Source organism: Sebastes fasciatus, chromosome 18, assembly GCF_043250625.1.
Source record: "Sebastes fasciatus isolate fSebFas1 chromosome 18, fSebFas1.pri, whole genome shotgun sequence".
In the NCBI taxonomy this organism is placed as follows: Eukaryota; Metazoa; Chordata; class Actinopteri; order Perciformes; family Sebastidae; genus Sebastes; species Sebastes fasciatus.
The window spans coordinates 21,171,549-21,185,283 of NC_133812.1; the positions used below are offsets into that span (position 1 = coordinate 21,171,549).

Genomic DNA, 13,735 nt, shown 5'->3' on the forward strand with positions numbered 1-13,735 from the left:
GCCTTGAGGGAATTACTTTAAATTTGGTACAAACGTCCACCTGGATTTAAGGATGAATTGATTCGATTTTGGTGGTCAAAGGTCACTGTGACCTCACAAAACACATTTTTTGGGAATAACTCACAAATTCTTATTATGACAATTTCACACAAATGTCTAATAGGACTTTTGGACAGATATGGAGGTAAACTGTGACTTGACTGGTCGGCGGAGGCATACGACCGAGAGGCGGTAATTCTAGTTTAGCAATTCATTTTGCAGGGACATGCAGGTCGGCTTTTTAACCCATAAACCACAAGAGCGCCTCATAGCAAGTTTTAAGATGGTTCAAAAGACGTTTTTTTGAGTACTGAAACTGACAGAACATCTTCAGTGCTACTTCAAGTCTGTGGAACTCTACTTGGGGGATGAAACGCCATTCTTCCAAATAATAGTCCCTCATTTGACGTTTTCGACGGCGGCGGTGAAGCGTACTGCCTAACAGTCAATTTCCCATAGGTGTTCAGGTAGGGTTGAGATCTGGTGACTGTAAAGGCCACAACATTTGAATCACACCATTTTTATGCTCATCAAACCTTTTAGTGAGCGCTCAAAGCATCTGCATTTGTTTCCCCACTCGTTTATTCAGGTGTGATGTAAAACACAACTAACAGGACAAAACAAGGCTTTAAGCAGCTGCTCACATTCAGTGTTAGGGCTGGAGGTTTGTTGTTGTGGGTAGGATGGTGTCCTTCCAGATAAGACGCCAAAGGAACCATGAAAGAACGGCTTCTTCTTCACTTTCTCTCTTGGTCGTCCTCCTGAGACATCGCTCTCTTCATACACCTTTTTCTCTGTGGATTTGTTCAACTGGTAAGTTGATTTTTTTTTATCCATTCTCTATAATTTTACCTTGTCAAACTGATATTGAACTGTTCGTGGACTGGAAAGAATTGAAGATGTATGGATTTATTTTGGAATATGTTATCGTTATACTACACTACTGCAAAACTATGCAATATCTGTACCAGGCACAATTTAAAAAAGATGAATATGCATGACATTTGTACTTAGACGTTCAAACCATAATGAGAAGCTCAAAAGGTGGAACTGAGTTATGGATATGGCAGTAATTTAATAGTGAGAATGACACTCTCAAATATAAATAAGAAATACAAAATGGGATTCTCCCCAACTAACATATATCTAACAGCTACCAAACAATCTAACATTTGATTTGTGCACAAATGACTTTTCCTAGAATGCTTAACAAACATTATTCTGATTACATAAACCGACCATAACAGAAAAAAACAACATAAAGTCTTGTGAAAAAGTCATAAAACATGAAAAAATTCAGAATATATTAATTCATTATGTAAAAGAAACCCTGTAAATGGAATTTAGCAGCCTTATTTACTCAGGCAGGTCTGTATCTGTATTTGTACATCAGTGGTTGAGCTCACGCTCTTTGAATTAAGATTTGCAACGGTTGGTATTAACCAAGGTTAAGGTCTTGGTTTGCAGCAGATAAGTATGTTTTGGAGACTGGGAATCAGCAGCCGTGGCTTCTATCAGTAAACTCACAAGCCTGCAAGAAATGATAAAGTTTGGCCTTGTGAGAGAGTCTGTGTGTTCTGACTTTTATACCACCAATGATTTCTCTATCATCTTTGTATAATTCTGTTTGCAAAATATGTTTTTGGCCAACTAATAATAGTTGTACTTCTTGAGAAATGCCTTCAGAGCTTATGTGAGTCATAATGGATCCTTTTCGTCTTCATCCCCTCACACAGAAGTCGGACAACTGGCAACTGAAATGGGTGAATGGGATCTGCTGGGCCGCCTGCTGGATAAAGTGCAGAACCACTCCACGGTGATCGGCAAGGTCTGGCTCACCGTGCTGTTTGTCTTCCGCATCCTGGTCCTGCGCGGCGGCGCTGAGAAGGTCCGGTCATATATTCATTTCAAACACACTTCACTGGGAGCCCGGCAGTAGCCACCATGTAGAGATCGGGAATGTCTGTTCATCATCTCTTTTTCTTCTAATCTTCCTCCAGGTGTGGGGCGATGAGCAGTCCGACTTTGTCTGCAACACTCAGCAGCCCGGCTGTGAGAACGTCTGCTACGACCTCGCCTTCCCCATCTCTCATGTTCGCTTCTGGGTCTTTCAGATTATAGCTGTGACGACTCCGAAGCTGCTATACCTGGGTCACGTCCTCCATGTGATCCACATTGAGAAGAAGGTCTGTCGCTGAAGTGGGGGGAGTATGATAGTGTTACTGGTGAATGCCATACCTGTAGTGGCAGAAGCATGGGCCAGTAATGTAAAAGTGTAGTGCCAAACCCACTGAGAATTATCACCAACTCTGCTTCTTAAATCTAGTATATTTCAGCTCACATACTTAATGCATGGTTGAGTCTAAAGCCTCGATTATACTTTCCGCAAGGACGGTCGCACTGACATGAGCTGACTTGGAATCGTGACGAGGAAACGTTTGGATCTTTTATACTCCTTGCGGGTTTCTCCTAAAGGCAAATCAACATTCTCAAAGTTCTCCATTTTCTCCACCCATCTGCATCCGAGTAGTTAGAAAACCTGCCACAAGGAACCCCCGCAAAGGGCTGTGTCTGATGGTTTGACGTCACTTTGGCCGTGCGGAAACTCGCGACCCTCGTGGATGCGGCAAGCATAAATCAAGCTTAAGTGAGCCATTCTCATCAACGCGCTTAAGCAGCTGTTTCCAGTTCTTCTGCCCCCTAGTGGCCAGAGATTGATTAATACAGCTTTAAAGCGATACTTACCCCAGATCTATATTTTCAGCACCCAAAACTCACTTCTTGTGGGCTTAAAAGGTAGTCTCGTAATCAGGAACGGTGGCTGTGGTTAGCTTGAAGTTAGTTGGTCACAAAGAATGTCAATGATCAGACGTTTTCATGACAGAAATAAGTATCAACACTTCCATAAAAACTTCTGAAACTACTCCTCCAGCATAATCAATTTATCTGCTGAGCTTATATTTTATATTATACTCATCGTTTTGCCAAAATGTGGCAAACAACTCCCAGCACTTCCAAGTTTCAAGGATGTAGATATTGTAGCACTACACGCAATAAGTGTTTAGGAATGTTTTGGCAAAACTAAATTCCTGAACTTCACACTGACAAGAGTAAGGTTGCATTCATCTTGCGTCTTTCACCTAATTACTTTCAATCATAGACTGTATACTGTATAAGAAGTGGACGTAGTCACCGTGACGTCACCCATTGGTTTTTGGACTGCTGTTCTGAAGCCTACAGTTCTGCATTTTGGCCGTCACCATCTTGGTTATTTGGAACCAGAAGTGACACAAGAGTGTGGAGCTAAGTACAACCGAACGCGGAATAAGACATTTTTAGGAGACCAAAATGTTACAACTAACTTTCATGAACTGAAAGGGTTTAATGGGTTAAAATTCTAAGATAAAAACATGTTGGCTATTAGAAAAAATGCAAGTTTAAGGCACTTCCGCATTGGCTTCACTTTTCAGATTATTGGAAAATATCTGACTCTGTTTTCTTGTTCTCCCAATCCAAGATGAAGGAGAGGATGAAGAAGCAGGCTGAGTTGGATGACCAGGCCAGTCTGTTCCTTAGAAGGGCCTACAAAGTTCCCAAGTACACCAAGAGCACTGGCAAGATCAGCATCCGTGGCCGTCTCCTTCGCAGCTACGTCCTCCATCTCGTGGCCAAGATTGTCCTGGAAGCTTTGTTCATCGTGGGTCAGTACTTTCTTTACGGCTTCACCCTCCAGACGCGCTACGTCTGCACCCGCTTCCCTTGCCCTCACAAGGTGGACTGCTTCCTGTCCAGGCCGACGGAGAAGTCGATCATCATCTGGTTCATGCTGGTGTCGGCGTGCGTCTCCCTCGTCCTCAGTCTGGTGGAGCTGGTCTACCTGTGTGTGAAAGCTGTGAAGGAGTGCATGACGAGGAGGCAGGACTACACCGTGACCCCGGTGACGCCGCCGCCTTCGGAAAGGAAAGCGTTTAAAAGCCGCGACGAGATGCTCCAAAATTGTGTCAACCTGGAGCTGGAGCTTCAAGGACGAAAGTTAGGGGTGAACGGGGCCACAGGCGGGGCCAACGAGGCCGCTAAGAACGTATCGCCTGAGAGCAACAACATGGGAGGAGAGATCCGCATCTGACGCACTGAGGCAGTGATAGGTTGGAGTTCTAGTGTTTGAGTGCTTTGGCTTTGGGGAGGAAAGGGGGGAGTAGCCAGCTTCTGTAAACAGTACTTAGTCACATGCAGAATGTTACATAAAATTACTTTTGTGGCATAATACAAAAACAACAAACCATGTTTTCCTGCAGTTGACATTTCCGTCATTTCAAAACAATGTAGATTATTTTTTGACAGATTTTGCTAAGGGTACGTTTTTGATATGATTTTAGACAATGTTGTTACAATTTTGATCAATAAACCTTTCATAAATACGAAACTGTCTGAATACTTTCCTATTGAGAACAGCCTAATCCATCCGAACCTCTATCGCACTGTATATAAAGAGTAATTGCTATAATGCATACAAAGCATTTGGTTAGTTGTGTCCTGAAAGAATTTTTAATGCAGTTTTAGACTTTGTACTTTGTAAACTGAGAATATATGAACCAGCAGACCTTATATTTCTAAATATTTTATTCCTCAAAGCATTTGTTCATCATAGTATCAGAAAAAATAACAAGTAAAACTAATAGACATGAAACGACTAACCTGGCTCCTTCCAAAGGTAACAAAATTAGCCTTCCAGCTCCTGTAAAGCTTACTAATTAATCGGTTATATCTAAATTGTTTAAATCATACAAAAACCAAAGTGTAAAAAATGTCAAGCTGTGGTTTTAGGGAGGCGTATGTGCGCTGGACTATTTCTTAGCTGGATGTGACTTCCTAGAGCAATGGTCCCTCAGGGGTGCTTGAGGGAGTTCCAGGGTGTCCACAGCAAAAAGACAAATCATTTTCACTATAATTACATCCATAACTAACACAATGACAGAATATATTACTATTTTGGTTATGGGTTTCATACACTTTCTGTAATAAAACATCTAAAAGTAAAAATCCTATCAGATGGAGGACCCTGGGACAAAATTTAATGGGGGTCTGTAGTTTAATTTGCATCAGTTTAGGGGTTCTTGACGTGAAAAGGTTGTGAACCACTGTCCTAGAGTATGCACTAGATCAGTGATCAGTGGGCTAAATCTTGCCCTCGACCATTTTCTAATTCACAATGAAAATAAATTGATTCACAATGGGATTTTTTTTGCACATTTAATGTAGATAAGGTGCCAGAGCATAAAAAAGCATCAAAATAGACTAATTGACCTTGTTTATCGGGGAAAAAAGTGCCAGCTGAGGATCTCCTGGACAGTTGGTTTGTTTATTAACTGGCCCCTGGCTTCCTGTCATTTTGCAAAAGTGCCCCCCGGGCAAAACAAGTTCAGTATCCCTGCGTTAGATGGATCTTTCTGCCGAGCTAAGCTAACTGGCTGTAACTTCATATTCAGCATACAGATAATGTGGTTTCTATCTTAACATCTAACTATCTGCAAAAAAGGCATATTTCCCTAAATGTTTAACTATTCCTTTATGTGTTTTATAGGTATTACTCCTGTAGTGATAGAGTAATGAGATATGGCCCCTTTATTTAAACGCCTCAAACCTTTCACAAACTGTGCCAAAATGAGTGATTTGGGATTTTTGGACGCAATGATCACATTTTATTGACATTGGCTCAAAATTAAGTGGGTGGAGGTGAAGGATACTGTGAGTCAAACCAAATAAAAATGCACCTTGTTGAAGGTACATTCTGTTTTCACCAGGAAACTATTGATTTATGACAAGTCAATGATTAAAGTGTGTGTATTAATTGGCCCCAGATGGAAGAATTTAACTATTTACAACTATGCGTTTATTTATGATTCATAACGGCAGTGAAATACATGCAGAATATTTAAATATGAGCATCCGTTTTAGTGATTACACACTTTTCCTGTTTATTTTCAAACATTCAAGGCCATTTGACGGAGATACTGAACACCTGTCGTCCTATTGGTCTCTTCAACTTTTCCTACAACGTGACATTTAAAGCCAGATGTGTGTTATGTGTGTTGTGCAATGTGATCAGTGTGAGGTTCATGCTGTCCTCACCCAACACACTCCAAGGTCCAACTTTAAAGTTAGCGATCTGTCCTCACAGACAGTCTTTCCTGACCGGGTCAGAAGGTAAGATGCAACGATTATTGTTCTCTCCTACAGATAACTAATCATTTGACGCATTTAAAAATACAAATTGTGAGTACATATTTGTAAAGAGCAAGAGTATTTTTTTTCTTTTTAATATATATTTGTAAGAAAGTGATGGGCTTTTATTTTACTTTTGAATTTTTAATGACATTGTTAGTTTTCTACCAGCATTAATATGACTTATTAATAATATAATAATAATGGTACCAGATTGTTTTTTTTATGTTATATCATCCAGCTTTGCCCACAAGACGCACATTTTATGTTTATTGTATAAATGTCATTATAATTGTGTTACAATATTGATGTAAGCTTTTTAAAGTTACATTTACACAGGTTTTTTTTCCCTGTTTTTCTCTTCCATCTTAGTTTTATCTCTTTACCAGCCTACTATGCCTCTTTAGTTAATGCCACCGAGTCTGCCGTTCTTGCCGACTAATGATTATTGTCGGAACATATTGACCAACTAGCTCAGGGTTCATGGGGCTCTGATATCCTCCTGCTTCTCAAGTAGCCAGGTTCAAGAACAGAACCGGTTATTTATCTACATTTAGAAGAACAATGAGCGTCTTTCTTCCAGCAGCAGCATATTGATTGAATACTAAGTTGTGGTTAATGTTTTCGTTAATAAGGTGTGGTGTCTGTTGAATTTATTAGCTCATTCCTTTTATCTGTTTATCACAGATTAGTAACTGAACATAAAGATGGGAGACTGGGGATTCCTGTCAGGCCTGCTGGACAAGGTCCAGTCCCACTCCACGGTCATTGGGAAGATCTGGATGAGCGTCCTCTTCCTGTTCAGGATCATGGTTTTGGGTGCCGGTGCCGAGAGCGTCTGGGGTGACGAGCAGTCGGGTTTCCTCTGCAACACCCAGCAACCTGGTTGTGAGAACGTCTGCTACGATTGGACCTTCCCCATCTCGCACATTCGCTTCTGGGTCCTCCAGATCATATTCGTCTCCACGCCGACGCTGGTCTACCTGGGCCACGCCGTGCACGTCATCCACAAGGAGAACAAGCTCAGGGAGGCGATAGCGAGCCCCGGTGGGTCCCGGGTGATGAAATTGCCCAAATACACGGACGACAAGGGAAAAGTGAAGATCAAGGGGAACCTGCTGGGGAGCTACCTGGCCCAGCTCGTGGTCAAGATCATCATCGAGTCCGCCTTCATAGTAGGTCAGTACTACCTGTACGGCTTCATCATGGTCCCCATGTTCCCCTGCTCCAAGAAGCCCTGTCCCTTCACCGTGGAGTGCTACATGTCCCGACCCACAGAGAAGACCATCTTCATCATCTTCATGCTGGTGGTGGCCTGCGTCTCCCTGTTCCTCAACGTCATCGAGGTGCTCTACCTGATGGTCACCAGGGTCAGGTGTGGGCGCAGACCTCGCACTCACAAGATCACTTCGGCGGAAAACCCTGCCAGCCTGTCAGGTCCCAGGTGGCCCACTTCAGAGGAGGCGCTCAAGCAGAACAAGATGAACATGGAGCTAGAGAACAGCCAGAGTATCGGAGGAAGTCTGGACGGGGCCAAAGAGGAGAAACGACTACTGAGCGATCATTAAAAACCACTATAACATATTATCTTACCCGCCTTGTTCAGATACATCTAAGAGACTGAAGTGAAGAGTGCCATACAAATCATGGGAGAACATCAAGGAGAAGATTTATCATTATGTTAAGTCATATTCCTGCTGAGAAAAGTAAATCTGCAATTTTTTTAGGGCCACATTGTTGGGATTTTACATTTACTTTGTAATATTTAACAGCAAATCTAATGATGGAATGCGTGCAATATTGATAATGTATTTATGTTCTTTGATACTCATTTGTTTATCGGTTAGTGAGCAGAGTTTTGTCTATGCCCAGTTTTTGAATGTGTCCTGTGAGTTATTACCATGTTCATTATCAAGGACTTGAAATAGTTTGCTCACTGAGTGATGATGATGATGATGATGATGATTGTGATGAAAAGAGACATTTTTTGTGCTGTATTGTTTTTAATAAATGATTCAAGTTGGATAAAAACAATGTTTCATGACTATATTAATTATTTCCAGATGACAAGTTTATACTTTACACACACTTCACACACTTCAAAGTCAAACACGTTACTTTCAAAGAGCATGATTAACACTTGTTCGATAACGCTGTAGGGCCGCAACTAACGATTCATTTCATTATTGATTAATCTGTCAATTATTTCCTTACAGATACAGATACAGGACATGACGTCCTCAAATGTCTTGTTTTTATCCACAACTCAAAGATATTCACTTTACTGTCATAGAGGAGTAAAGAAACCAGAAAATATTCACATTTAAGAAGCTGGAATCCGATAATTCTTTCTTAAAAATTACTCAAACCAGTTAATCAACCATCAAATAGTTGCTGATTAATTTAATAGTTTACAACTAATTGATTATTTGTTGCAGCTCTAGTTTACAGATAATTTTCTCAATTAACTGATTAAATATTTGGTCCATAAAATATCCGCAAATTATGGAAAATGAGCAAGAGCTCATACTGACATGTTCAAATCTGACATATTTTATCCAAAACCCAAAGATATTCATTTTAATATCACTGGAAAATAGGAAAACCAGAAAATATTCACATTTGAGAAGCTGAAACTGATGATTTTTTGGTCTATTTTTGTTTAAAAATGACTTTAATGATTAATCGATTAGCAAAATTGTTGCCAATTCCTTGTCTGGTGACTATCTGATTAATCATTGCAAAGCTATAATAGTTTATAGCTATAACTTCAGAATAGGGAGTGGTTGACAGATAGATTGACAGATAAATTGAGTGAGTTCATATAAGGCTAAGGATATCTACATCAGATGGACACTATGTGACATATTAAGGGGACAAAATACATCCATAAAGCCTGCAGGGATCACGATGACGTACTCAACATTTTGCAATTCAATACAAAATAGATTAGATTTGCTCTGTTTGTTCAGAATTTGTGTAAATCACACAAAAAAAAAGAATTGTGTTGACACAGTCTCAACAAAAAAATTAATCAATCGTCACGTAGCTCAGTGCAGGGTTATTGTACTGGATTGCATCAGTCTGTACGGGTGTTATTGTGCCCTTTATTCCCTGAAATTTCAGCAAATACAAAATGCAAAAAGGGGAGTAGTTTGGGGATTTACTGTGTCTGTGTATGATTTAACTATAAAATAGCATCAATACAAAAATCACTCCATGATAATTGTGAACAATAATAATAAACATTTGTAGAAAAATAAGTATTTGGTTTATGGCGCTGCCAATCATTAACCTGTACAATCTAGTCAGCTCAGCCCAAAATTATCATTTCCAAATGTCATGACAACGTGACAGCTCACACTGTTCCATCGAATCTAAAGTTCAAGGTAGCGTAGACAGGTTGTCTTTGGTTCACTGCTCTCTATCAGTCATCTCCACAGCTGGTGGCCGGTCTGTTTGTCTGCACGGAGGACTTTAAACTCAAAGGTAAGGTGCATCATTTCTTCTTCTTTTCTGCACAACATGTAATGAATTCTAACTTAGATTTAATGGTATTACTTTTGGAATAAAATCTACACACATTCAACTACAAAGGTGTTTTATGATGGGTATAGGCATCTATTATTATGAGTATGTTCTTACTTTGGCATAGTGTTGTAAGCGTGTTAGTGTAAGTGTTGTAATAAGATTTTTTACTTAAGTAAAAGTAGCGATATCACAGTGTAGAAATACTTTGCTACAAGTAAAAAACCTGCATTCAAAAGTACAAAAGTATCAGCATCAATATATACTTAAAGGTACCAAAAGTAAAAGTACTCATTATTCAGAATGGCCCATTTAAGAATAATATATATTATATAACTGGATTATAATTGTTGATGCATTAATGTGTTCATCACATGACAAGGTGAAGCTCATTTTTTACAATATGTACTGCCGCATAGCTTGTGAATTTCACCAAGGGATCAATAAAGTTTTATCTTAGCCTATAATAATACATTAAATAATTTATTTGTTGTTCATATTTTGTATTCTGAATCTGCAAAATAACTAAAGCTGTCAAATAAATGTAGCGGAGTAAAAAAGTACAATATTTGCCTCTGAGATGTAGAAGAGTAGAAGTATGAAGTAGCGTAAAATTAAAATACTCCAGTAAAGTACCTCGAAATTGTACTTAAGTAAAGTACTTGAGTAAATGTACTTAGTTACATTCCACCACTGGTACAGAGGAAATCTACAGACCACCTGAACATTCAGACTGTTGCATAATCCATAATCTATGAGAATAAAAATCCATATTATTTACGTATTTCCACATTTTCTTGGGGTTCAGAACTCTTTGCAATACTTACAAACACCAAATTGTATTTTAACTTTGACTAGATAAAGCCATGATGTGTAATAAAACACACTTTTCTTCTTATGAAGAAACATATATCTATAGATGTAGCAGTTTAAACATCTGTAGAATATACATTCCTCTCTTATCATTACATCTAATCTCATATAGTAAAATAGTTTGAGATAAGTCTTCGTTGTTATGTAAAGGATTTTATAGCTCTGTCTTTACGCTCTGAACATCCTATACTACAGTGTAGATTAGGGGTTTCACAACATGTGGTTGTATCTCCTAAGCAAAATAGACTTTCTGCTGTTGTTGATGTTTTACCCTTCATGTTAATCAATAATCTCACAGCACCTAGCACTATCTGTTCAAAAATAACAGGATGCTTTATTCTATACTTTTGTGCTATATCATAGACGCCAGTCATGACTTAAATTATAACAACAAAAATTGATTATATTTTCACAAATAATGCTTCCGTTGTCAAACACTTCATACCAATTCAATATATTTTACTAGATCACTATAACTTAACCATGACCTGACAATAAATTTGGAAACTATTGTGCAAATAATAATGGGTAACTGAGTTTCCATTGGCCTCTACTGCATCTCTGGTTAATTGAATAGTTAATATGTCAGACTGTTTAAAGTTGTGAGGTCTGACTATGATTAGTAAAAGTTAATATTTCTTAATTAAACGTTTCTCTTCTGTCTCCATCTGACTGGAGTCTTCAGTATGTAGATGCCTAGAATATCAAATTCACTTCGGCAATGATAAATGGGGGATTTCCAATTAATAAAAACAAATGTTTTTGTCTAAATTATGATTATCTATTTGCTTTTCCTCATCAGATCAGAGACCATGGGAGAGTGGGGTTTTCTGTCCTCTCTGCTGGACAAGGTCCAGTCCCACTCCACCGTCATCGGGAAGGTCTGGCTCAGTGTGCTGTTTATCTTCAGGATCATGATCCTCGGAGCTGGAGCAGAGAAGGTCTCCTTTGTTTGTTCATACTTTATTTATTGTAGAGTTATACATAACGGATGAATCTCTGAATGAATTTTATGAGAAGCTTTCAGGTGAAATAACACACTCTGGTGGCCAACATGGAGGTCAACAGCTCCTGAGCAACCGGATTCAGCTTGATAACAAATTATCAGATTTCATAATTAAGACCTTTTTTATACAAATTTAAATAACTAAATACCTTTTTCTTCAATTTTCTGTACTGATTATCCTTTAAAGAGTCACAGGGCCTGGAGACTTTCCCAGCATGCATTGGGCGAGAGAATATGAATCCTCTCTGTGCTAAATTAGCCTGCTGGCAAAAAAAAAACATTTTTCTTTATTTAAATTTGCTTTTTATCCATTTATAAAACTTTAACTTTTTAAATGTCACTGGTTGTAAAGCCACATCATAACAATTTATCGTCAGAATTACATTTTGTAGCGTGCCTGTTTATTATTTTGCCATAATTAGCACAACTGGACCTCCATAATGACACCAGTGGTGGATGCAGGAAGATTTGTGCTAAAGCTAAATAAAATACCTTTGTTTTCATAAAAGTATTTGCTGTATATATAAATAATAATATTGATTTCTCATCTGAACATTACAGGTGTGGGGTGATGAACAGTCCAACATGATTTGCAACACCAAACAGCCCGGTTGTAAGAACGTCTGCTATGACCAAGCCTTCCCGATATCACACATTCGATTCTGGGTCCTCCAGATTATCTTCGTGTCAACGCCGACGCTGATCTACCTCGGTCACGTCCTCCACGTCATCAGCAAAGAAGATAAGATTAGAGACAAGGAGATCCGCTCTCGGAGAGGAACCCTCAAAGTTCCAAAGTACTCGGACAAACAAGGTCACGTCGAGATTAAAGGCGACCTGCTGGGAAACTACATGACCTCCATATGTTTCAGAATCCTTCTGGAGGTAGGGTTCATTGTGGGGCAGTATTATCTGTACGGGTTCATCATGGACCCAAGAGTCGTCTGCACCCGAGCCCCCTGTCCCTTCACTGTAGAGTGCTACATGTCTCGACCCACAGAGAAGACCATCTTCATCATCTTCATGCTTGTAGTGTCCTGCATCTCTCTTCTACTCAACGTAGTGGAGATCTTCTACCTGGCGTGTTCTCGCTCATCCAGGCGAAGGTTGAAAACAGCGCCGACTGCTGCCATTGCTCTTCACCCGCGTGTAAACGGCGGCAGTCTGATGAAAAGTGAGAAGCTTAGCCTCCATGATGCCAGCCAGAGCACAGCCTGAAGAATGCCATTTAGAGCCAATGTGTAAAATATAAACATAGTTCCAGAGAAAACAGGAGGAGAAATGAGACCATGGCCCACTTGTGTAACACTAAAATTTATTTATTTACAAGATGCTTAAAAATTCCTGAAAATGATGCACATTTGGAGACTTATATGTAGACTATTTATGAATATTAAAAAATGCACAAGAATAATACAGTATAATACTGTATCACTGAAGCACACTTTTAAAAATTGCACAAAAGTGAGCTTTCGTGGGGTTTTTTGTTCTTTTTTCGTGTTTTGTAGTCACAACTACATATATTTGAATATTGTTTCCCCAAGTGGCACATTGGTTATTGTGACTGTTGACATTTGCGAGTCTTTCCCATGTGGTCTGACTGCACGAGCTGTGCCGCTGTACCAATTTGCATTGGCTAAAAGCCATTAAGTACAATCTTGTTTTGCCTTAAAGCAGTGTGTGTAAAGGTTGTTAAGTGCTACTTTGCTTTTCAGCCTCTCATATATTGTTAAATTTGCAGGAATGACTTTTAGAACTGTAAATATTTTAATAACAAATCATTTGTTTTGTTCATGTTTTGTATTAATATGACGGTATGTGCCTTTAAAAAGGGATCCACAAATGTTTATTAAAAAGTCCAACACATTTCAAACTGCGTACGTTTTTTGTTTCTTGATCATTGTTTTTATACTCGTGCAACATTCATGATTTCTATTTCTGGTTATCACTGAAAGGACATTTAACTGCTGCTATAAATCACTGATTTAGATGCAGAAACATATTGACACACTTTAAAAAAAAATCACATCAAAGGAGGAATAAAGACAAAATAGTCAGAAGTAGAAT

The 13,735-nt window shown here is 39.1% G+C and overlaps 3 protein-coding genes across 3 annotated transcripts; all 3 read left to right on the top strand.

Moving 5' to 3' along the window:
* The first annotated feature begins 698 nt into the window (after nt 1-698).
* Nucleotides 699-4,456, top strand: gja11 (gap junction protein, alpha 11). The gene is made up of 4 exons (XM_074615983.1): nt 699-852; nt 1,776-1,927; nt 2,040-2,225; nt 3,557-4,456. Exons 1-4 carry the CDS (start codon nt 723-725, stop codon nt 4,163-4,165), a joined length of 1,077 nt encoding a protein of 358 aa, XP_074472084.1. The 5' UTR covers nt 699-722; the 3' UTR covers nt 4,166-4,456.
* A 1,653-nt stretch (nt 4,457-6,109) lies between these two features.
* Nucleotides 6,110-8,292, top strand: gja13.1 (gap junction protein alpha 13.1). The gene is made up of 2 exons (XM_074615529.1): nt 6,110-6,243; nt 6,949-8,292. Exon 2 carries the CDS (start codon nt 6,969-6,971, stop codon nt 7,827-7,829), a length of 861 nt encoding a protein of 286 aa, XP_074471630.1. The 5' UTR covers nt 6,110-6,243; nt 6,949-6,968; the 3' UTR covers nt 7,830-8,292.
* A 1,325-nt stretch (nt 8,293-9,617) lies between these two features.
* Nucleotides 9,618-12,951, top strand: LOC141755751 (gap junction Cx32.2 protein-like). The gene is made up of 3 exons (XM_074614912.1): nt 9,618-9,750; nt 11,465-11,603; nt 12,230-12,951. Exons 2-3 carry the CDS (start codon nt 11,475-11,477, stop codon nt 12,884-12,886), a joined length of 786 nt encoding a protein of 261 aa, XP_074471013.1. The 5' UTR covers nt 9,618-9,750; nt 11,465-11,474; the 3' UTR covers nt 12,887-12,951.
* The last annotated feature ends 784 nt before the right edge of the window (nt 12,952-13,735 follow it).